We start from the raw sequence: 26841 nt of genomic DNA on the forward strand, positions 1-26841 counted from the left end.
TATAATAGTAGTATAGTAATAATAGTAGTATAATAGTAGTATAGTAATATAGTATAATAGTAGTAATAGTAATAATATAGTATAATAGTAATATAGATAATATAGTATAATAGTAGTAGAGTAATAGTATAATAGTAGTATAGTAATTATATAATAGTAATATAGTAATAGGTAATATAGATAATAGTAGTATAGTAATATAGTATAATAGTAATATAGTAATATAGTAATAATAGTAATATAGTAATAATAATAGTAATAATAGTAGTAATAGTAATATAGTAATAATAGTAGTATAGTAATAATAATATATAATAGTAGTATAATAGTAGTATAGATAATAATAGTATAATAATAGTAATAGTAATATAGTAATAATAGTAATATAGTAATAATATAGATAATAGTAATAGTAATAAGTAATAATAGTAGTATAGTAATATAGTATAATAGTAGTATAGTAATATAGTAATAATAGTAGTATAATAGTAGTAATAGTAATAATAGTATAATAGTAGAATAGTTAATATAGTATAATAGTAGTAATAATAGTAGTATAGGTAATATGGTATAATAGTAATATAGGTTAATATAGTAATAATAGTAGTATAATAGTAGTATAGGTAATATAGTAATAATAGTAGTATAATAGTAGTATAGTAATAATAGTATAATAGTAGTAGTAGTTAATATAGTAATAATAGTAGTATAGTAATATAGTATTATAGTAGTATAGTTAATATAGTAATAATAGTAGTATAGTATAGGGTAATAATAGTATAATAGTAATATAGGTAATTAATATAGTAATAATAGTAGTATAGGTTAATATAGTAATAATAGTAGTATAGTTAATATAGTATAATAGTAGTATAGGTTAATATAGTATAATAGTAGTATAGATTAATATAGTAATAATAGTAGTATAGGGTAATATAGTATAATAGTAGTAATAGGTAATAATATAGTAATAATAATAGTATAGTAATATAGTAATAATAGTAGTATAGGTAATAGTAGTAATAATAGTAGTATAATAGTAGTATAGTTAATAATAGTATAATAGTAATAGAGAGTAATATAGTATAATAGTATATAGTTAATATAGTAATAATAGTAGTATAGTTAATAATAGTATAATAGTAGTATAGGGTAATGTAGTAATAATAGTAGTAATAATAGTAGTATAGTAATAATAGTAATAATAGTAGTATAGTTAATAATAGTATAATAGTAGTAGAGTAATATAGTATAATAGTAGTAATTAATAATAGTATAATAGTAGTAGAGTAATATAGTATAATAGTAGTATAGGTTAATAATAGTATAATAGTATATAATAGTAGTAGAGTTAATAATAGTATAATAGTAGTATAGTTAATATAGTAATAATAGTAGTATAGTAATAATAGTATAATAGTAGTATAGGTAATATAGTATAATAGTAGTATAGTAATATAGTAATAATAGTAGTAATAAGTTAATATAGTATAATAGTAGTAATAATAGTAGTATAGTAATATAGTATAATAGTAGTAGAGTTAATATAGTATAATAGTAGTATAGTTAATAATAGTATAATAGTAGTATAGTAATAGTAATAATAGTAATATAGTAGTATAGTTAATATAGTATAATAGTAATATAGGTTAATATAGTATAATAGTAGTAATAGTTAATAAAGTAAAATAGTAGTATAATAGTAGTATAGTAATAATATAGTATAATAGTAGTAGAGTTAATAATAGTAATAATAGTAGTATAGTAATATAGTATAATAGTAGTATAGTTAATATAGTATAATAGTAGTATAGTAATATAGTAATAATAGTAGTATAGGTAATATAGTATAATAGTAATATAATTAATATAGTAATAATAGTAGTATAATAGTAGTATAGGGTTAATATAGTAATAATAGTAGTATAGGGTTAATATAGTAATAATAGTAGTATAGTAATATAGTAATAATAGTAATATAAGTAATAATATAGTATAATAGTAGTATAATAGTAGTAATAGTTAATAATAGTATAATAGTAGTAGAGTAATATAGTAATAATAGTAGTATAGGTTAATAATAGTATAATAGTAATATAGGGTTAGTTAATAATAGTATAATAGTAGTATAGTAATATAGTAATAATAGTAGTATAGGATTAATAATAGTATATAGTAGTATAGTTAATATAGTAATAATAGTAGTATAATAGTAGTATAGTTAATATAGTAATAATAGTAGTAGAGTTAATAATAGTATAATAGTAGTATAGTAATAATAGTATAATAGTAGTAATAGTTAATAATAGTATAATAGTAGTATAGTAATAATAGTAATAGTAGTATAGGGTAATATAGTAATAATAGTAGTATAAGTTAATATAATATAATAGTAGTAATAATAGTAGTATAGTTAATAATAGTATAATAGTAGTAAGGGTAATATAGTATAATAGTAGTATAGGGTTAATATAGTATAATAGTAGTATAGTTAGGGTTAATATAGTATATAGTAGTATAGTTAATATAGTAATAATAGTAGTATAGTTAATATAGTATTAATAGTAGTATAGTTAATATAGTAATAATAGTAGTATAATAGTAGTATAGTAATATAGTATAATAGTAGTAATAATAGTAGTATAGTAATAATAGTATTATGCTAGTATAGGTAATATTAGTAATAATAGTAGTATAGTTAATATAGTAATAATAGTAGTAATAGGTAATAAGTAGTTAGATTATAATAGTAGTATAGTTAGTTAATATAGTAATAATAGTAGTATAGTAATAGTTAATATAGTATAATAGTAATAGTTAATATAGTAATAATAGTAGTAGAGTAATATAGTATAATAGTAGTATAGTAATATAGTAATAATAGTAGTAATAGTTAATATAGTAATAATAGTAGTAATAGTAATAATAGTATAATAGTAGTATAGTAATATAGTATAATAGTAGTATAGTAATAGTAGTAATAATAGTAGTATAGTAATATAGTATATAGTAGTAATAGTAATAATAGTAATAATAGTAGTATAGTAATAGTAATATAGTATAATAGTAGTATAGGTTAATATAGTAATAATAGTAGTAAGTAATATAGTAATAATAGTAGTATAGTAATATAGTATAATAGTAGTATAGTTAATATAGTATAATAGTAGTATAGTTAATAGTAGTATAATAGTAGTATAATAGTAGTATAGGTTAATATAGTAATAATAGTAGTATAGTAATATAGTATAATAGTAGTAGAGTTAATAATAGTAATAATAGTAATAGAGTAATATAGTATAATAGTAGTAGAGAGTAATAGTAGTATAATAGTAGTATAGTTAATATAGTAATAATAGTAGTATAATAGTAGTAGAGTTAATATAGTAATAATAGTAATATAGGGTAATATAGTAATAATAGTAGTATAGGTTAATAATAGTATAATAGTAGTAATAGGGTTAATATAGTATAATAGTAGTATAGTTAATATAGTAATAATAGTAGTATAAGGTTAATATAGTATAATAGTAGTATAATAGTAGTATAGGGTTAATATAGTAATAATAGTAGTAGAGGGTTAATAATAGTAATAATAGTAGTATAGGGTTAATAATAGTATAATAGTAGTATAGGGTATAGGGTTAATATAGTATAATAGTAGTATAGTTAATATAGTAATAATAGTAGTATAGTTAATAATAGTATTATAGTAGTATAGAGTAATAATATAGTAATAATAGTAGTAATAATAGTAGTAATAGAGTAATAATAGTATAATAGTAGTATAATAGTAGTAGAGTTAATATAGTAATAATAGTAGTATAGTTAATAATAGTATAATAGTAGTAATAGTTAATAATAGTATAATAGTAGTATAGGTAATAATAGTATAATAGTAGTATAGTAATATAGTATAATAGTAGTATAAGGTTAATATAGTATAATAGTAGTAATAATAGTAGTATAGTATAATAATAGTATAATAGTAGTAGAGTTAATATAGTATAATAGTAGTATAGTTAATATAGTATAATAGTAGTATAGGTATAGGGTTAATATAGTAATATAGTAGTATAGGGTTAATATAGTAATAATAGTAGTAATAAGGTTAATATAGTATAATAGTAGTATAGTATTAATATAGTAATAATAGTAGTAATAGTTAGGTTAATAATAGTATAATAGTAGTAGAGGTTAATATAGTAATATAGTAGTATAGTAATATAGTAATAATAGTAATATAGATTAATATAGTAATAATAGTAGTATAGTTAATATAGTATAATAGTAATATAGTTAATAATAGTATAATAGTAGTATAGAGTAATATAGTATAATAGTAGTATAATAGTAGTATAGGGTTAATATAGTATTATACTAGTATAGGGTTAATATTGTATAATAGTAGTATAGGGTTAATATAGTATAATAGTAGTATAGGGTATAAGTCAGGTCTCTGACTTCCTCCCTATAAGCTGTCTCGTCGTTGTCGGTGATCAGGCTTACCACTGTTGTGTCGTCGGCAAACTTAATGATGGTGTTGGAGTCATGCCTGGCCATGCAGTCTTGGGTGAACAGGGAGTACAGGAGGGGACTGAGCACGCACCCCTGGAGAGCTCCAGTGTTGAGGATCAGCGTGGCAGATGTGTTGCTCACCACCTGGGTAGGTAGCCAGTTCTGGCATTTAGGTTGCCACAAACTAGTACATGTCCCTGAGCCTGGAAATGAGAAGGTATGAGAAGCGGCATAGGCCTGATCTGTGGGGGTTATTATAGTATAATAGTAGTATAGGGTTAATATAGTATAATAGTAGTATATGGTTAATATAGTATAATAGTAGTATAGGGTTAGGGTTAATATAGTATAATAGTAGTATAGGGTTAATATAGTATAATAGTAGTATATGGTTAATATAGTATAATAGTAGTATATGGTTAATATAGTATAATAGTAGTATAGGGTTAATATAGTATAATAGTAGTATAGGGTTAATATAGTATAATAGTAGTATAATAGTAGTATAGGGTTAATATAGTATAATAGTAGTATAGGGTTAGGGTTAATATAGTATAATAGTAGTATAGGGTTAATATAGTATAATAGTAGTACAGGGCTAATATAGTATAATAGTAGTATAGTGTTAATATAGTATAATAGTAGTATAGGGTTAGGGTTAATATAGTATAATAGTAGTATAATAGTAGTATAGGGTTAATATAGTATAATAGTAGTATAGGGTTAGGGTTAATATAGTATAATAGTAGTATAGGGTTAATATAGTAATAATAGTAGTATAGTGTTAATAATAGTAATAATAGTAGTATAGTGTTAATAATAGTATAATAGTAGTATAGGGTTAATATAGTATAATAGTAGTATAGGGTTAATATAGTATAATAGTAGTATAGGATTAATATAGTATAATAGTAGTATAGGGTTAGGGTTAATATAGTATAATAGTAGTATAGGGTTAATATAGTATAATAGTAGTATAGGGTTAATATAGTATAATAGTAGTATAGGGTTAGGGTTAATATAGTATAATAGTAGTATAGGGTTAATATAGTATAATAGTAGTATAGGGTTAATATAGTATAATAGTAGTATAGGGTTAATATAGTATAATAGTAGTATAGGGTTAATATAGTATAATAGTAGTATAGGGTTAATATAGTATAATAGTAGTAGAGGGTTAATATAGTATAATAGTAGTAGAGGGTTAATATAGTATAATAGTAGTATAGTGTTAATATAGTATAATAGTAGTATAGTGTTAATATAGTATAATAGTAGTATAGGGTTAATATAGTATAATAGTAGTAGAGGGTTAATATAGTATAATAGTAATATAGGGTTAGGCCTGATCTGTGGGGGCGTACAGGTGCCTTGTAAAAGTACTCATCCCCCTTGCCGTTTTTCCTATCTTGTTGCATTACAACCTGTAATTTAAATGGATTTTTATTTGGATTTCATGTAATGGACAAACACAAAATAGTTGAAATTGGTGAAGTGAAAAAAGAAAAAATGTAAAAGTGTAAAGTGGTGCGTGTAAATGTATGTGCATATGTTTTCACCCCTTTGCTATGAAGCCCCTAAATAAGATCTGGTGGAACCAATTACCTTCAGAAGTCACAAAATTAGTTAAATAAAGTCCACCTGTGTGCAATCTAAGTGTCACATAATCTGTCACATGATCTCACTATATATACACCTGTTCTGAAAGGCCCCAGAGTCTGCAACACCACTAAGCAAGAGGCACCACCAAACAAGCGCCATGAAGACCAAGGAGCTCTGTAAACAGGTCAGGGATAAAGTTCTGGACAAGTACAGATCGGGGTTGGGTTATAAAAAAATATCTGAAACTTTGAACATCCCACGGAGCACCCTTAAATCCATTATTAAAAAATGGAAAGAATATGGCACCACAACAAACCTGCCAAGAGAGGGCCGCCCACCAAAACTCACAGACCAGGCAAGGAGGGCATTAATCAGAGAGGCAACAAAGAGACCAAAGATAACCCTGAAGAAGCTGCAAAGCTCCACAGCGGAGATTGGAGTATCTGTCCATACATAGGACCACTTTAAGCCGTACAGTCCACAGAGCTGGGCTTTACGGAAGAGTGTTCAGAAAAAATCCATTGCTTAATTAAAACCTGTTTGGGCTGCAAGCCCGACGTCGGAACGAAAATGACAACAGCTGCAGGGCGCGAAATTCAAAATCTATTTTTTTTAAATTATTAACTTTCACACATTAACAAGTCCAATACAGCATTTGAAAGATAAACATCTTGTGAATCCAGCCAACATGTCCGATTTTTTAAATGTTTTACAGAGAAAACACCACATATATTTATGTTAGCTCACCACCAAATACAAAAGTGGACAGACACGTATGATTATGATTATGATGTATGAATTATGATTCAAGTAGCATGCACAAGCCAACCGAACTAACCTAGAACCAACCTAAAGAACCTAGAAAAAACTACCTCAGATGACAGTCCTATAACATGTTACACAATAAATCTATGTTTTGTTCATAAAATGTGCATATTTTAGCTATAAATCAGTTTTACATTACTGCTCCCATCATTGCTACAGCATAGATACAGTCTGAAATCACACGGGAGTAGCCAGAGAAAATACAGACAACGTCAACTACTAATTACACCTCATAAAACATTTCAGAAAAACATATGGTGGATAGCTAATGAAAGACAAAGATCGTGTGAATAGAGCCAATATTTCCGATTTTTGAAGTGTTTTACAGCGAAAACACAATATATCGTTATATTAGCTAACAACATAAGCTAGCATACGGCAGCATTGATTCTAGTCAAGCGCTAGCATAGCACAGTTAGCATAGCACAGTTCGACAGATATATGAAAAAGCATCCCAAATTGGGTCCTTATCTTTGTTGATATTCCATCAGAATGTTGTAACGGGGTCCATTGTCCAGTACAGTCTTTAGTTGGGTTCCAGAACGAAATATTTCCCTCTTTGGTTAGCAAGCACAATGGCCGTGCGGCGCTAACCTCTCCTTCTTCAAAAAATTCTTCCAAAGCATCACGTCTAAAGTCCAGAATAAATTGCAATAATATAATTAAAGTATATTGAAAAAACATACTTTAGGATGATTTTGTGACATGTATCAAATAATATCGTAGCCAGAGATCATATTCACCTTTATCGAGCGTCTTCCAGGAGCCGAGTCCAGATTCTGCCTCCCGCCCGGAATTTTTTTTTAACTGCGCAGGTCTCACAAGAAGATGTACTATTCAGTCTCTGGAAGAGATATTCGACTCCTTTCAACTCTCACTTCCGCATTACACCCAGATGAAGGCGTATGACGTGTTTCTACGGTCCTAAGTGTCATGACCTTTTATAGACAAGGTCTTAAAGAGAGACATCGCATTTTGGAAATCTCAATTCTGGATAGGAAATGGGCTGTAAAAATAGTTCTGTTCAACTTAGAGAAATAATTCAAACGTTTTTAGAAACTACAGACTGTTTTCTATCCAATAATAGTAAATATATGCATATTGGAATATCAAAAATTTCTTAAGAGGCCGTTTGAAAATGTGCGCATATTTTCCAGTTTTTTCAATATTCACCCTGCAGCCTGAAGAAGATTTATTAAAGAAAGAAATAAGCAAACACGTTTGGTGTTTTCCAAAAGGCATGTGGGAGACTCCCCCAACATATGGAAGAAGGTACTCTGGTCAGATGAGAATAAAATGGAGCTTTTTGGCCATCAAGGAAAATGCTATGTCTGGCGCAAACCCAACACCTCTCATCACCCCGAGAACCCCACCCCCATAGTGAAGCATGGGGGTGGCAGCATCATGCTGTGGGGTTGTTTTTCATTGGCAGGGACTGGGAGACTGGTCAGAATTGAAGGAATGATGGATGGTGCTAAATACAGGGAAATTCTTGAGGGAAACCTGTTTCAGTCTTCCAGAGATTTGAGACTGGGACGGAGGTTCACCTTCCAGGAGGACAATGACCCTAAGCATACTGCTAAAGCAACACTTGAGTGGTTTAAGGGGAAACATTTAAATGTCTTGGAGTGGCCTAGTCAAAGCCCAGACCTCCATTCAATTGAGAATCTGTGGTATGACTTAAAGATTGCTGTACAACAGCGGAACCCATCCAACTTGAAGGAGCTGGAGCAGTTTTGCCTTGAAGAATGGGCAGAAATCCCAGTGGCTAGATGTGCTAAGCCTATAGAGACATACCCCAAGAGACTTGCAGCTGTAATTGCTGCAAAAAGGTGGATCTGCAAAGTATTGACTTTGGGGGGTGAATAGTTATTCACGCTCAAGTTTTCCGTTTTTTTGTCTTATTTCTTGTTTGTTTCACACTAAAAAATATTTTGCATCTTCAAAGTGGTAGGCATGTTGTGTAAATCAAATGATAAACCCCCCCCAAAAAATCTATTTTAATTCCAGGTTGTAAGGTAACAAAATAAGAGAAATTCCAAGGGGGTGAATACTTTCGCAAGCCACTGTATATAGGGTGTGGCCAGGGTTTGTTTGTGGGGGGGGGTTGACTGGTTGGGGTTGAGGTGGGGATGTAGCTGGTGATACTGTGGTCTGGGTGTAGGTCCTCTTGGCTTGGATCCTCCGCGTGCAGGTCCTCTCGATGAAGGTCTGGGAGGGAGTCTTGCAGGTCTGGGCGGGGCGATCATCGCTCTGTTGCTCCTGTGCTCAGGGTGCGGTTGAGTCCGATGTCTTTTCAAGGAGTCCAAGGTTGGCACTGTCGCTTTGTAGAGGTGTACCTGGTCGTAGAGGGTAGACATTGGTCACGGGAAATGCTTGCCGCTCTATGGATGCCTGGTGAAAGTATTTTGGTGGTAGAAGGGTGGCGATGAGTTGGGGAAAGACTCCCTTCTTATTTCCCTCAGACAGAAGGATGAGAAGGATGAGAAGGATGAGAATGATGAGAAGGATGAGAATGAGGAAGGGTGCAAGGGACATGTAGCTTTAATAAGGCAGAAAACGTTGCCCGCAATTTTATTAACAAAGCCCCTGATGCAGAACTGGAGACAGATGGAGAGAGTTAGGGAGGGAGGGAGGGAGGGAGGGAGGGAAGGAAGGAGGGAGGGAGGGAAGGAGGGATGGAGGGAGGGAGGGAGGGAGGGTTGAGTGGATGTGTGGGTGTATTTTATGAGGGGATCATTTGGCATATGAGTTCCTCTCTCTCCTTCCATCTCCACTCTCCCTCTCACCCTCTCTCTCTAAGTCTCACTCTCTCGCTCTCCATCTATCTCTCTCCCTCTCTATATATCTCTCTAGCTCTCTCTCTCTCTCTCTCTCTCTCTCTCTCTCTCTCTCTCTCTCTCTCTCTCTCTCTCTCTCTCTCTCTCTCTCTCTCTCTCTCTCTCTCTCTGTCTCTCTCTCTCTCTCTGTTTGAGTGCTGTTATTACAGTACAGTGCATTGAAGCACACAGCTATGCCAAATGGAGAAGTGCACAGACACACACACACACACACACACACACACACACACACACACACACACACACACACACACACACACACACACACACACACACACACACACTCACACACACACTCACACTCACACTCACACTCACACTCACACTCACACAGACCAGAGACCAGAGGGCTGTCTGTCTTATCTCTGTGGCCAGGATCAGTGGCTCTAGCTCGAGGGAGAGGACTTGTACATTCACCCAGCAGCTTAGAGAAAGACAGAAGAGAGTGAGAGTGAGAGAGAGAGAGAGAGAGAGAGAGAGAGAGAGAGAGAGAGAGAGAGAGAGAGAGAGAGAGAGAGAGAGAGAGAGAGAGAGAGGGAGAGACAGAGACAGAGACAGAGAGAGAGAGAGAGCATGTGTGGCCCATGGGTGTGACCCCATTGGTTGTCAATGTCATTGGTTGTCCCATTTTGTCTTTCTTCACACAACCTGCCATGCCTCTCCATAGCTCTCCATAGCTCTCCCTGCTCTCTCCCTCCTCTCTCTCCCTCCTTCTCCCCCCCCCCCTTTTCACTCTCTGATCTCAAATCTCAAGTCTTTATTTGTCCATGCTCCTCTCCTTCTCTCTCTCTCTCTCCCTCTTGTGCCCTCTCTCACTCTCTATCCCTCCTCTCTCCCTCCTCTCTCTCCCTCCTCTCTCTCTCCTCTCTCTCTCTCCCTCCTCTCTCCCTCCTCTCTCTCTCTCCTCTCTCTCTCCCTCCTCTCTCTCCTCTCTCTCCCTCCTCTCTCTCCTCTCTCGCCCTCCTCTCTCTCTCCCTCCTCTCTCTCTCTCTCCTCTCTCTCCCTACTCTCTCTACATCCTCTCTCTCCCTTCGCTCCCTCCTCTCTCCCTCCTCTCTCCTCTCTCTCTCCTTCCTCTCTTTCTCCCTACTCTCCCTCCTCTCTCTCCCTCCTCTCTCTCTCTCCTCTCTCTCCATCCTCTCTCCCTCCTCTCGCTCTCTCCTCTCTCTCTCTCCCTCCTCTCTCTCCCTCCTCTCTCTCTCCTCTCTCTCTCCCTCCTCTCTCTCCCTCCTCTCTCTCCTTTCACTCCCTCCTCTCTCTCCCTCCTCTCTCTCTCCCTCCTCTCTCCCTCCTCTCTTTCTCCCTACTCTCCCTCCTCTCTCCCTCCTCTCTCTCTCTCCTCTCTCTCCTCTCTCTCCCTCCTCTCTCCCTCCTCTCTCTCTCTCTCCTCTCTCTCCTCTCTCTCCCTCCTCTCTCCCTCCTCTCTCTCTCTCTCCTCTCTCTCTCCTCTCTCTCCCTCTTCTCTCTCCATCCTCTCTCCCTCCCCCTCTCTCCATCCTCTCTCCCTCCCCCTTAACACCCTCTGATCTCAAATCTCAATACTTTATTTTTCCATACTCTCTTCCTCCTTTTCCCACTTCTTGTCGTCCTCATCTTCTATCTTCCATTGTCTCCTGTTTCCACTGGAAGACTGAGTCAGCTTGGTTCCACTTCAATGTTGATTAGAACAACTTGGCTAGGGCAGAGACACACTGTCAGCCTGCCACCACTGTAGAGAACCTAACAGACAATCAGGTTACTATATAAATCATCACTGTAGAGAACCATCACTGTAGAGAACCTAACAGACAACCCAGTTACTATAGGAACCATCACTGTAGAGAACCTAACAGACAACCCAGTTACTATAGGAACCATCACTGTAGAGAACCATCACTGTAGAGAACCATCACTGTAGAGAACCATCACTGTAGAGAACCTAACAGACAACCCAGTTACTATAGGAACCATCACTGTAGAGAACCATCACTGTAGAGAACCAGCACTGTAGAGAACCTAACAGACAACCCAGTTACTATAGGAACCATCACTGTAGAGAACCTAACAGACAACCCAGTTACTATAGGAACCATCACTGTAGAGAACCATCACTGTAGAGAACCATCACTGTAGAGAACCATCACTGTAGAGAACCTAACAGACAACCCAGTTACTATAGGAACCATCACTGTAGAGAACCATCACTGTAGAGAACCATCACTGTATGCACGTGACAAATAAACATTGACTTGACATTGGTTGAGCTTCCCACTTGCGGCTGTTGAAGAACACTTGATTCATTAAATGTGATTCATTTCCCACATGATGGACTTTTTCCCTTCTCTACTCTCTCTAGGTGACCAGCAAAGACGGTCACCCGCCCCAGCTCCGTTCCAGACCCCCAGAACTCTGCTCCCTAAGTGCAGCCAGTCAGCGCTGCGGACTCCTGGGTTCAGCTCTGTGTGTCTCCCTCCTGGACTCTCTGGTGCCCCTGGGGCTGGGCGTCTGGCTGCGTTCGGCTTCATACGGAGCTCCAGTGTCTCGTCTGTGTCCTCTCTCCACTCTGTTGAGAGCTCCCCGTCAGACCCCTGTCGACGTGAGTACCTCATATCTCTCTCTCTCTCTCTCTCTCTCTCTCTCTCTCTCTGTCTCTCTCTCTCTCTCTCTCACACTCTCTCTCTCTCTCTCTCTATTCTGACAGCACACAGTCTGACCCCTTTCGATGTGAGTACATCTCTGTATCTACATTTAAGTAATTTAGTAGACACTCTTATCCAGAGAGACTTACAGTAGTGAGTCATTTAGTAGACACTCTTATCCAGAGAGACTTACAGTAGTGAGTCATTTAGTAGACACTCTTATCCAGAGAGACTTACAGTAGTGAGTCATTTAGCAGAATCTCTTATCCAGATAGACGTACGGTTAGTGAGTCATTTAGCAGACACTCTTATCCAGAGAGACTTACAGTAGTGAGTCATTTAGCAGAATCTCTTATCCAGATAGACGTACGGTTAGTGAATCATTTAGCAGACACTCTTATCCAGAGAGACTTACAGTAGTGAGTCATTTAGCAGAATCTCTTATCCAGATAGACGTACGGTTAGTGAATCATTTAGCAGACACTCTTATCCAGAGAGACTTACAGTAGTGAGTCATTTAGCAGACTCTCTTATCCAGAGTCATTACAGTAGTGAGTCATTTAGCAGACTCTCTTATCCAGAGAGACGTACAGTAGTGAGTCATTCAGCAGACTCTCTTATCCAGAGACACTACAGTAGTGAGTCATTTACCAGACTCTCTTATCCAGAGTCACTACAGTAGTGAGTCATTTACCAGACTCTCTTATCCAGAGAGACTTAAAGTTAGTGAGTCATTTAACAGACTCTCTGATCCAGAGTCACTACAGTAGTGAGTCATTTAACAGACTCTCTTATCCAGAGAGACTTACAGTAGAGAGTCATTTAGTACCCTCTGTTTCTCCATGTGTAATGTGATGTATTGAGTGTGTTCTTAACAGGTAGTCACAGTACCTCTTGACAGTAAATCCTCTTAACAGGTAGTCACAGTACCTCTTGACAGTAAACCCTCTTAACAGGTAGTCACAGTACCTCTTGACAGTAAATCCTCTTAACAGGTAGTCACGGTACCTCTTGACAGTAAACCCTCTTAACAGGTAGTCACAGTACCTCTTGACAGTAAATCCTCTTAACAGGTAGTCACAGTACCTCTTGACAGTAAACCCTCTTAACAGGTAGTCACAGTACCTCTTGACAGTAAATCCTCTTAACAGGTAGTCACAGTACCTCTTGACAGTAAATCCTCTTAACAGGTAGTCACAGTACCTCTTGACAGTAAACCCTCTTAACAGGTAGTCACAGTACCTCTTGACAGTAAATCCTCTTAACAGGTAGTCACAGTACCTCTTGACAGTAAATCCTCTTAACAGGTAGTCACAGTACCTCTTGACAGTAAATCCTCTTAACAGGTAGTCACAGTACCTCTTGACAGTAAATCCTCTTAACAGGTAGTCACAGTACCTCTTGACAGTAAACCCTCTTAACAGGTAGTCACAGTACCTCTTGACAGTAAATCCTCTTAACAGGTAGTCACAGTACCTCTTGACAGTAAATCCTCTTAACAGGTAGTCACAGTACCTCTTGACAGTAAATCCTCTTAACAGGTAGTCACAGTACCTCTTGACAGTAAACCCTCTTAACAGGTAGTCACGGTACCTCTTGACAGTAAACCCTCTTAACAGGTAGTCACGGTACCTCTTGACAGTAAATCCTCTTAACAGGTAGTCACAGTACCTCTTGACAGTAAATCCTCTTAACAGGTAGTCACAGTACCTCTTGACAGTAAATCCTCTTAACAGGTAGTCACAGTACCTCTTGACAGTAAATCCTCTTAACAGGTAGTCACAGTACCTCTTGACAGTAAAGCCTCTTAACAGGTAGTCACAGTACCTCTTGACAGTAAACCCTCTTAACAGGTAGTCACGGTACCTCTTGACAGTAAATCCTCTTCACAGTCATTAACACTGTGGCGGCAGAGAGTCGAGCAAATGGTCTGACTGTACAGAGGTGACTGGGAAGAAGGGTCACAACAGGGGACCGGCGTGTGTGTGTGTGTGTGTGTGTGTGTGTGTGTGTGCGTGCGTGCGTGCGTGCGTGCGTGCGTGCGTGCGTCTGTGTGTGTGTGCGTGCGTGCGTGCGTGCGTGCGTGCGTGCGTGCGTCTGTGTGTGTGTGTGTGTGTGTGTGTGTGTGTGTGTGTGTGCGTGCGTGCGTGCGTGCGTGCGTGCGTGCGTGCGTGCGTGCGTGCGTGCGTGCGTGCGTCTGTGTGTGTGTGTGTGTGTGTGTGTGTGTGTGTGTGTGTGTGTGTGTGTGTGTGTGTGTGTGTGTTGGGGGAAAGAGGGTGTATCTGAGCTCTGTCAGCGACGACCAGACGTTGGTTCATCAAATCTTCTCCTTCCTGCTCAGTTTTTGTATGCCTTCTCAAACAGCTACACCTGTGGACTCATTCACACATCAAGGGGGGGGGGGGGGGGGGGTGTTGTTGCTCCTAGACATTTCCAATTCACAATAACAGCACTTAAAGTTGACGAACTGACTTGCTGGAAAGGTGGCATCCTATGACGTTGCCACGTTGAAAGTCACTGAGCTCTTCAGTAAGTCCATTCTACTGACAATGTTTGTCTATGGAGATTGCATGGCTGTGTGCTCGATTTTATACACCTTTCAGCAACGGGTGTGGCTGAAATAGCCGAATCCACTAATTTGAAGGGGTGTCCACATACTTTTGTATATATAGTGTATTTTTGTTCAGTATAACATAAGACAAGTACCAGAAACAATAGATCACAAAATAAACTCATTGGGAAACCAGACCTGATATTCATAGCTGACTTTGAAAGTAAGCTATTAAATAGCTATTTAGCTATTAAAATCAGATCCAACAGTAATATCAAGAGGCTAGAAATCCAGGGATTTAAAAAGTGTCAATGTACGCTGGCGACTCATGTTTTCTTTTAAATCCATAATTTGGATCCCTCCACAGCCTCATAGAGGATCTAGATCACTTCTCTAGCCTCTCTGGATCCCTCCACAGCATCATAGAGGATCTAGATCACTTCTCTAGCCTCTCTGGATCCCTCCACAGCCTCATAGAGGATCTATATCACTTCTCTAGCCTCTCTGGATCCCTCCACAGCCTCATAGAGGATCTAGATCACTTCTCTAGCCTCTCTGGATCCCTCCACAGCCTCATAGAGGATCTAGATCACTTCTCTAGCCTCTCTGGATCCCCCCACAGCCTCATAGAGGATCTAGATCACTTCTCTAGCCTCTCTGGATCCCTCCACAGCCTCATAGAGGATCTAGATCACTTCTCTAGCCTCTCTGGATCCCCCCACAGCCTCATAGAGGATCTAGATCACTTCTCTAGCCTCTCTGGATCCCCCCACAGCCTCATAGAGGATCTAGATCACTTCTCTAGCCTCTCTGGATCCCTCCACAGCCTCATAGAGGATCTAGATCACTTCTCTAGCCTCTCTGGATCCCTCCACAGCATCATAGATGATCTAGATCACTTCTCTAGCCTCTCTGGATCCCTCCACAGCATCATAGAGGATCTAGATCACTTCTCTAGCCTCTCTGGATCCCTCCACAGCATCATAGAGGATCTAGATCACTTCTCTAGCCTCTCTGGATCCCTCCACAGCATCATAGAGGATCTAGATCACTTCTCTAGCCTCTCTGGATCCCTCCACAGCCTCATAGAGGATCTAGATCACTTCTCTAGCCTCTCTGGATCCCTCCACAGCCTCTTAGAGGATCTAGATCACTTCTCTAGCCTCTCTGGATCCCCCCACAGCCTCATAGAGGATCTAGATCACTTCTCTAGCCTCTCTGGATCCCTCCACAGCATCATAGAGGATCTAGATCATTTCTCTAGCCTCTCTGGATCCCTCCACGGCCTCATAGAGGATCTAGATCATTCTCCAGCCTCTCTGGATCCCTCCACAGCATCATAGAGGATCTAGATAATTTCTCTAGCCTCTCTGGATCCCTCCACAGCCTCATAGAGGATCTAGATCACTTCTCTAGCCTCTCTGGATCCCTCCACAGCCTCATAGAGGATCTAGATCACTTCTCTAGCCTCTCTGGATCCCCCCACAGCCTCATAGAGGATCTAGATCACTTCTCTAGCCTCTCTGGATCCCTCCACAGCATCATAGAGGATCTAGATCACTTCTCTAGCCTCTCTGGATCCCTCCACAGCATCATAGAGGATCTAGATCTTCTCTAGCCTCCCTGGATCCCTCAACAGCATCATAGAGGATCTAGATCACTTCTCTAGCCTCTCTGGATCCCTCCACAGCATCATAGAGGATCTAGATCACTTCTCTAGCCTCTCTGGATCCCCCCACAGCCTCATAGAGGATCTAGATCACTTCTCTAGCCTCTCTGGATCCCTCCACGGCCTCATAGAGGATCTAGATCACTTCTCTAGCCTCTCTGGATCCCTCCACGGCCTCATAGAGGATCTATATCACTTCTCTAGCCTCTCTGGATCCCTCCACAGCCTCATAGAGGATCTAGATCATTTCTCTAGCCTCTCTGGAACCCTCCACAGCAGCATAGAGGATCTAGATCATTTATCTAACCTCTCTGAATTACCATGTTACGTATTGGATTGCAAAAAAACATTACCATGTACCAGACGAGCTTTGAGGCAAGCAACACTGAACCATGCATGAGAGCACCAGCTGTTCCAGATGACTGTGTGATTATGCTCTCCGTAGCCGATGTGAGTAAGACCTTGAAACAGGTCAACATTCACAAGGCCGCAGGGCCAGACAGATTACCAGGACGTGTACTCCGAGCATGCACTGACCAACTGGCAAGTGGCTTCACTGAAATTTTCAACCTGTCCCTGACCGAGTCTGTAATACCAACTTGTTTCAAGCAGACCACCATAGTCCCTGTGCCCAAGAACACCAAGGTAACCTGCTTAAATGACTACCGACCCGTAGCACTCACGTCTGTAGCCATGAAGTGCTTTGAAAGGCTGGTCATGGCTCACATCAACACCATTATCCCAGAAACCCTAGACCCACTCCAATTTGTATACCGCCCCAACAGATCCACAGATGATGCAATCTCTATTGCACTCCACACTGCCCTTTCCCACCTGGACAAAAGGAACCCCTGTATATAGCCTCCACATTGACTCGGTACCTGTACCCCCTGTATATAGCCTCCACATTGACTCTGTACCGTACCACCCTGTATATAGCCTCCACATTGACTCTGTACCGGTACCCCCTGTATATAGCCTCCACATTGACTCTGTACCAGTACCCGCTGTATATAGCCTCCACATTGACTCTGTACCGTAACACCCTGTATATAGCCTCCACATTGACTCTGTACCGGTACCCCCTGTATATAGCCTCCACATTGACTCGGTACCTGTACCCGCTGTATATAGCCTCCACATTGACTCTGTACCAGTACCCGCTGTATATAGCCTCCACATTGACTCTGTACCGTAACACCCTGTATATAGCCTCCACATTGACTCTGTACCGGTACCCCCTGTATATAGCCTCCACATTGACTCTGTACCTGTACCCCCTGTATAAAGCCTCCACATTGACTCTGTACCTGTACCCCCTGTATATAGCCTCCACATTGACTCTGTACCGTAACACCCTGTATATAGCCTCCACATTGACTCTGTACCGTAACACCCTGTATATAGCCTCCACATTGACTCTGTACCTGTACCCCCTGTATATAGCCTCCACATTGACTCTGTACCGGTACCCCCTGTATATAGCCTCCACATTGACTCTGTACCTGTACCCCCTGTATATAGCCTCCACATTGACTCTGTACCGTAACACCCTGTATATAGCCTCCACATTGACTCTGTACCGTAACACCCTGTATATAGCCTCCACATTGACTCTGTACCGTAACACCCTGTATATAGCCTCCACATTGACTCTGTACCGTAACACCCTGTATATAGCCTCCACATTGACTCTGTACCGTAACACCCTGTATATAGTCTCCACATTGACGCTGTACCTGTACCCCCTGTATATAGCCTCCACATTGACTCTGTACCGTAACACCCTGTATATAGCCTCCACATTGACTCTGTACCGTAACACCCTGTATATAGCCTCCACATTGACTCTGTACCGTAACACCCTGTATATAGCCTCCACATTGACTCTGTACCGTAACACCCTGTATATAGCTCCACATTGACTCTGTACCGTAACACCCTGTATATAGCCTCCACATTGACTCTGTACCGTAACACCCTGTATATAGCCTCCACATTGACTCTGTACCGTAACACCCTGTATATAGCCTCCACATTGACTCTGTACCGTAACACCCTGTATATAGCCTCCACATTGACTCTGTACAGTAACACCCTGTATATAGCCTCCACATTGACTCTGTACCGTAACACCCTGTATATAGCCTACTGTAGTTGTGGAAAAATCCCCCTGATTAATTCTATAGTCATATCACAGTTGACTTATTTACACTACCCTAACTACACCGAAAATGTTCCACTTTTGTTTGAACGGGAAAACCATACAAAATTAAACGGGCCTATTTATATAATGAATATAGAGGGCTGAAATGATTAAATATTAAAGCATTAAACCTCTCACTAAAGGCGTCAGTCATACAAGAGTTATACTTAAATCCAAACTGGTTCTCTATCAGATTAGTAAAAATGTCTCACCCCAATTATCCCATTTTCTTTTTTAGCAAAGCCACAGAAAGCTGGTTGCAATTTCAGTTAAATCCACCTAAAAATATAGAACAAATATTACAACAAATATTATGGTTAAACACAAATATAGTAATTGATAAAATAATTAATATATACAGTGGGGAGAACAAGTATTTGATACACTGACGATTTTGCAGGTTTTCCTACTTACAAAGCATGTAGAGGTCTGTAATTTTTATCATAGGTACACTTCAACTGTGAGAGACGGAATCTAAAACAAAAATCCAGAAAATCACATTGAATGATTTTTAAATAACTCATTTGCATTTTATTGCATGACATAAGTATTTCTCCCTATACAGTGATTGGATGGGCCCTAACCGCACCCTATTCCCTATACAGTGATTGGATAGGGCCCTATCCCCACCCTATTCCCTATACATTGATTGGATAGGGAATGACAGTGTTTTCTATAGACCCAACTCTTAGAAAAATGGTTCCAAAATGGTTATTCTGCTGTCCCCATAGGACAAGCCTTTGAATAACCCTTTTGGGTTCCGTGTAGAACCCAACCCGATGTGCGAAGGGTTCTACTGTCACGCCCTGACCTTAGAGAACCGTTTTATTTCTCTATTTGGTTAGGTCAGGGTGTGATGTGGGGTGGGCATTCTATGTTTTGTGTTTTCTATGTTTTGGCCGGGTATGGTTCTCAATCAGGGACAGCTGTCTATCGTTGTCTCTGATTGGGAATCATACTTAGGCAGCCTGTTTCGCCACCTTAGGTTGTGGGATCTTGTTTTTTGTTAGCTCTGAGAAGCCTTCAGAATGTGACGTTCGTTGTTCTTTTGTTGTTTTTGTTTGGGTGTTCTGAGTAAATAAAGTATCATGAACACGTACCGCAATGCACCTTGGTCCACTTCTTCCGACGGGCGTTACATCTACCTGAAATCCAAAAGGGTTCTACCTGAAATCCAAAAGGGTTCTACCTGAAATCCAAAAGGGTTCTACCTGAAATCCAAAAGGGTTCTACCTGAAATCCAAAAGGATTCTACCTGAAATCCAAAAGGATTCTACCTTAAATCCAAAAGGGTTCTACCTGAAATCCAAAAGGATTCTACCTGAATGTCACGTTCCTGACCTGTTTTCTGTTAATTTGTGTATGTGTTAGCTGGTCAGGACGTGAGTTTGGGTGGGCAGTCTATGTTTTCTGTTTCTATGTTGGTTTAAGGGTGACCTGATATGGCTCTCAATTAGAGGCAGGTGGTTTTCATTTCCTCTGATTGAGAGCCATATTAAGGTAGGTGTTTTCACACTGTTTGTTTGTGGGTGGTTGTCTCCTGTGTCTGTATTATGTTCGTGCCACACGGGACTGTAGCGTTTGTTTGTAGTCGTGTACCTGTTCGTGCGTTCTTCAAGTTATATGTAAGTTCGTGTCCAGGTCTGTTTTCATCGTTTATTTGTTTTGTAGTTTATTCAAGTATAGTTCGTTTTCTGTCTACGTCGTGTTTGTTGTTTTGTCGTGTCTTAAATAAATCATGTCATCATACCTCGCTGCACATTGGTCTTCAGATCCCTCTCTCCTCTCCTCGTCTGAGGAGGAGGAGGATTTAGAGTATCGTTACAGAACCACCCACCAAATTACCAGAACCAAGCAGCGGGGAAGAGGACAGCAACCGCAGAAATCCAAGGACTTGTGGACTAGGGAGGAAGAGTTGAACGGAGAAGGACCCTGGGCACAGGCTGGGGAGTATCGCCGCCCCAAAGCTGAGCTGGAGGAAGCGAAAGCTGAGCGGCGGCGATATGAGGAGGCAGCACGGCAGCGGGACAGGTACGAGAGGCAACCCCAGAATTTTTTGGGGGGGAGGCTAGAGAGGAGTGTGGCTAAGCCAGGTAGCAGACCTGAGCGCACTCCTCGTGCTTATTATAAGCAACGCGTCACTGGTCAGGCACCGTGTTATGCGGTTAAGCGCACGGTGTCGCCAGTGCGTGCCCATAGCCTGGTGCGCTATAGGGCAGCCCCCCGAAAGTGTCAAGTGAGTGTGGGCATCCAGCCGGGGCGTATTGTGCCTGCTCAGCGCGTCTGGTCTCCGGTACGCAGTTTCGGTCCAGGGTATCCTGCGCCGGCTCTGCGTGCTGTGTCTCCGGGGCGCTGGGAGGGTGCAGTGCGTCCTATGCCTACGCTCCGCTCGTACCGGGCAAATGTGGGAGTGGAGCCTAAGGGAGAGGTGCGCGTAGTAGGCACTAGATCTCCAGTGCTCATCCACAGCCCGGTTCAACCTGTGCCTGCACTCTGGAGGGTACGGGCTGGAGTAGTATGCCAGCCTGGGGGAGTGGTGCCAAGGCTGCGCACCAGAGCTCCAGTGCTCCTCCACAGCCCGGTCCTTCAGGTGCCTTTTAACATCAAGCCTCCTGTAGGTCTCTCCAGCCTGGTGGGTCCTGTGGCAGCCCCACGCACCAGGCTGTCTCTCCGTCTCCTCCCTACAGGTGTGCCCGTCTGCCCAGCGGTGCCTGAACTGCCCGTCTGCCCAGCGGCGCCTGAACTGCCCGTCTGCCCAGCGGCGCCTGAACTGCCCGTCTGCCCAGCGGCGCCTGAACTGCCCGTCTGCCCAATGGCGCCTGAACTGCCCGTCTGCCATGAGCCTGCAAAGCTGCCCGTCTGCCATGAGCCTGCAAAGCCGCCCGTCTGCCAAGAGCCTACAGAGCCGCCCGTCTGCCAAGAGCCTACAGAGCCGTCAGCCAGACAGGAGCCGCTAGAGCCGTCCGCCAGACCGGAGCCGCCAGAGCCTTCCGCCAGACCGGATCAGCCAGAGCCTTCCGCCAGACCGGATCAGCCAGAGCCTTCCGCCAGACCGGATCAGCCAGAGCCTTCCGCCAGACCGGATCAGCCAGAGCCTTCCGCCAGACCGGATCAGCCAGAGCCTTCCGCCAGACCGGATCAGCCAGAGCCTTCCGCCAGACCGGATCAGCCAGAGCCTTCCGCCAGACCGGATCAGCCTTCAGAGCCGTCCAGCCAGGACCAGCCTTCAGAGCCGTCCAGCCAGGACCAGCCTTCAGAGCCGTCCAGCCAGGACCAGCCTTCAGAGCCGTCCAGCCAGGACCAGCCTTCAGAGCCGTCCAGCCAGGACCAGCCTTCAGAGCCGTCCAGCCAGGACCAGCCAGAGCCGTCAGCGAGCCATGACCAGCCAGAGCCGTCATCCAGCCAGGATCCGCCAGAGCCAGCCAGCCAGGATCTGCCAGAGTTTATCAGCCGGGACCTGCCCCTTGTCCCGGTGTTGCCCCTTGTCCCGGTGTTGTCCCTCAGTCCGGAGCTGCCGTCCCTCAGTCCGGGGCGGCCCCTAAATCCAGCGGGACCCATGTCTAGGGTTCCCAGTCCAAGGTCGGTGGCGAGGGTCGCCACCTTGAGGAAGACACAGAAGCGGGGATTTATTATGGTGGGATTGGGACAGCGTCCGGAGCCGGAGCCACCACCGTGGTCAGATGCCCACCCAGACCCTCCCCTAGACTTTTGGTGGTGCGTTCGGAGTACGCACTTTGAGGGGGGGGTTATGTCACGTTCCTGACCTGTTTTCTGTTAATTTGTGTATGTGTTAGCTGGTCAGGACGTGAGTTTGGGTGGGCAGTCTATGTTTTCTGTTTCTATGTTGGTTTAAGGGTGACCTGATATGGCTCTCAATTAGAGGCAGGTGGTTTTCATTTCCTCTGATTGAGAGCCATATTAAGGTAGGTGTTTTCACACTGTTTGTTTGTGGGTGGTTGTCTCCTGTGTCTGTATTATGTTCGTGCCACACGGGACTGTAGCGTTTGTTTGTAGTCGTGTACCTGTTCGTGCGTTCTTCAAGTTATATGTAAGTTCGTGTCCAGGTCTGTTTTCATCGTTTATTTGTTTTGTAGTTTATTCAAGTATAGTTCGTTTTCTGTCTACGTCGTGTTTGTTGTTTTGTCGTGTCTTAAATAAATCATGTCATCATACCTCGCTGCACATTGGTCTTCAGATCCCTCTCTCCTCTCCTCGTCTGAGGAGGAGGAGGATTTAGAGTATCGTTACACTGAAATCCAAAAGGGTTCTACCTGAAATCCAAAAGGGTTCTACCTGAAATCCAAAAGGGTTATACCTGAAATCCAAAAGGGTTCTACCTGAAATCCAAAAGGGTTCTACCTGAAATCCAAAAGGATTCTACCTGAAATCCAAAAGGATTCTACCTGAAATCCAAAAGGGTTCTTCAAATCCGAATGGATCAGACGAAGAACCCTTATAGGTTTTTAGGTATAACATTTTTTCCCCTCAGAGTGTTGTCCTATAGTAGCCCAATAGGTTGTCCTATCGTAGCCCAATAGGTTGTCCTATAGTAGCCCAATAGGTTGTCCTATCGTAGCCCAATAGGTTGTCCTATCGTAGCCCAATATGTTGTCCTATCGCAGCCCAATAGGTTGTCCTATCGTAGCCCAATAGGTTGTCCTATCGTAGCCCAATAGGTTGTCCTGACGCAGCCCAATAGGTTGTCCTATCGTAGCCCAATAGGTTGTCCTATCGTAGCCCAATAGGTTCTTTACAACCTTTCAGGAATGTCTTTCTCACATAATCGGAAATGTCTGAGTAGCTGATGCATATTCAAATATTCAAATATGCCTGGTGTTAGTGGGAGTTGTTGAGAACGTAATCCTAAACCCTCCATAACGAATGGGAGCAGACACACACACAGACAGACAGACAGACAGACAGACAGACAGACAGACAGACACACAGACACACACACAGACAGACAGACACACAGACACACACACAGACAGACAGACACACAGACAGACAGACAGACAGACAGACAGACAGACAGACAGACAGACAGACAGACAGACAGACAGACAGACAGACAGACAGACAGACAGACACACAGACAGACAGACAGACACACAGACAGACAGACACACAGCTTTAATAGATTGTGTACTTATCAATGTAATTGTCTGCATCATTTCCAATCCCTCCCTAACATACATGTTGTGGAAATATATTTTTAAACAAAACTATTCGTTCCTTCTTTATTATTGCCCCTCCCCTAATTAGAGTAAAACTAATGAACAACAACTCTTAGGCTTCTGTTTCCAACTTATACACACTACATACATTTTACAGCCACAGTATATTAATATATACTTTAAGCCTTCAGCTCCCCTCAACCCCTCCCATCTATCTCCTAACACCATCCAGTCCCATCCTTCAGCTCCCCTCAACCCCTCCCATCTATCTCCTAACACCATCCAGTCCCATCCTTCAGCTCCCCTCAACCCCTCCCATCTATCTCCTAACACCATCCAGTCCCATCCTTCAGCTCCCCTCAACCCCTCCCATCTATCTCTGAACACCATCCCATCCTTCAGCTCCCCTCAACCCCTCCCATCTATCTCTGAACACCATCCAGTCCCGTCCTTCAGCTCCACTCAACCCCTCCCATCTATCTCTGAACACCATCCAGTCCCGTCCTTCAGCTCCACTCAACCCCTCCCATCTCTCTCTGAAAACCATCCAGTCCCGTCCTTCAGCTCCACTCAACCCCTCCCATCTATCTCCTAACACCATCCAGTCCCATCCTTCAGCTCCCCTCAACCCCTCCCATCTATCTCCTAACACCATCCAGTCCCATCCTTCAGCTCCACTCAACCCCTCCCATCTATCTCCTAACACCATCCAGTCCCATCCTTCAGTCCCCTCAACCCCTCCCATCTATCTCTGACCACCATCCAGTCCCATCCTTCAGCTCCCCTCAACCCCTCCCATCTATCTCCTAACACCATCCAGTCCCATCCTTCAGCTCCCCTCAACCCCTCCCATCTATCTCCTAACACCATCCAGTCCCATCCTTCTGCTCCCCTCAACCCCTCCCATCTCTCTCTGAACACCATCCAGTCCCATCCTTCAGCTCCCCTCAACCCCTCCCATCTCTCTCTGAACACCATCCAGTCCCATCCTTCAGCTCCCCTCAACCCCTCCCATCTATCTCTGAAAACCATCCAGTCCCATCCTTCAGCTCCCCTCAATGTAACAGTATAACTTTATGGCGTCCCCTCGCCCCGACCCGGGCGTGAACCAGGGACCCTCTGCACACATCAACTACAGTCACCCACGAAGCATCGTTACCCATCGCTCCACAAAAGCCAGCCCTCACACAGATGAGGTACCAGTACACCCCCTGAACAGAACAAATCAAATCAAATTTATTTATGTAGCCCTTCTTACATCAGCTGATATCTCAAAGTGCTGTACAGAAACCCAGCCTAAAACCCCAAACAGCTATAATGCAGTGGAAGAAGCACGGTGGCTAGGAAAAACTCCCTAGAAAGGCCAAAACCTAGGAAGAAACCTAGAGAGGAACCCGGCTCTGAGGGGTGGCCAGTCCTCTTCTGGCTGTGCCGGGTGGAGATTATAACAGTACATGGCCAAGATGTTCAAATGTTCATAAATGACCAGCAGGGTCAAATAATAATAATCACAGTAGTTGTCGAGGGTGCAACAGGTCAGCAACTCAGTAGTAAATGTCAGTTGGCTTTTCATAGCCGATCATTCAGAGTATCTCTACCGCTCCTACGGTCTCTAGAGAGTTGAAAACAGCATGTCTGGGAGAGGGTAGCACGTCCGGCGAACAGGTCAGGGTTCCATAGCCGCAGGCAGAACAGTTGAAACTGGAGCAGCAGCACGGCCAGGTGGCCTGGGGACAGCAAGGAGTCATCATGCCAGGTAGTACTGAGGCATGGTCCTAGGGCTCAGGTCCTCCGAGAGAGAGAAAGAAAGAAAGAAAGAAAGAAAGAAAGAAAGAAAGAAAGAAAGAAAGAAAGAAAGAAAGAAAGAAAGAGAGAATTAGAGAGAGCATACTTAAATTCACACAGGACACCGGATAAGACAGGAGAAATACTCCAGATATAACAGACTGACCCTAGCCACCCGACACATAAACTAATGCAGCATAAATACTGGAGGCTGAGACAGGAACACTAGTCTATCTCCTGTTTCTGTAGTGTGAGACAGCTTGATGTACCAGTACACCCCCTGAACAGGACACTAGTCTATCCCAGGGTCTCACCCCCAATCTTTCTCCTTAATGCTGAGTGTCAAGTGTCAAGCAGAGACGCGTCAGGTCCCATTTGTTTACAGTCTTTGGTTTGATTCGGCCAGGGATCATACACACAGCCTTCCAATTTCAGGTCAGACACTCTGATCACAAGGCCAGACACTTTGACCGCAAAGCCAGACACTCTGACCACAAGGCCAGACACTCTGACCACAAGGCCAGACACTCTGACCTCAAAGCCAGACACTCTGACCGCAAGGTCAGACACTCTGACCACAAAGCCAGACACTCTGACCACAAGGCCAGACACTCTGACCGCAAGGCCAGACACTCTGACCACAAGGCCAGACACTCTGACCTCAAAGCCAGACACTCTGACCGCAAGGCCAGACACTCTGACCAGAAGGCCAGACACTCTGACCAGAAGGCCAGACACTCTGACCAGAAGGCCAGACACTCTGACCAGAAAGCCAGACACTCTGACCAGAAGGCCAGACACTCTGACCAGAAGGCCAGACACTCTGACCAGAAAGCCAGACACTCTGACCAGAAGGCCAGACACTCTGACCAGAAGGCCATACACTCTGACCAGAAAGCCAGACACTCTGACCACAAGGCCAGACACTCTGACCGGAAGGCCCGACACTCTGACCAGAAGGCCACTGAGTTGGCATGCAGTTTATTAGGTTGCAGATTAAATAAATGATGATGAACTTCACAGGGGGGGTGAAAGGTCACGGTGAAGCTC

At 41.7% G+C, this 26841-nt stretch overlaps 1 protein-coding gene across 1 annotated transcript in view; it reads left to right on the plus strand.

Annotated features, from left to right (window-relative positions):
- Positions 1-26841, plus strand: part of mtus2a (microtubule associated tumor suppressor candidate 2a) — a gene marked incomplete in the record, with an annotated part of 168405 nt that overhangs the window by 64228 nt on the left and 77336 nt on the right. Inside the window, 1 exon segment of the mRNA XM_055936824.1 lies at positions 12121-12360. Within this exon segment, the coding sequence (XP_055792799.1) occupies positions 12121-12360 (240 nt within the window).

Source organism: Salvelinus fontinalis, chromosome 10, assembly GCF_029448725.1.
Source record: "Salvelinus fontinalis isolate EN_2023a chromosome 10, ASM2944872v1, whole genome shotgun sequence".
Taxonomy (NCBI): Eukaryota; Metazoa; Chordata; class Actinopteri; order Salmoniformes; family Salmonidae; genus Salvelinus; species Salvelinus fontinalis.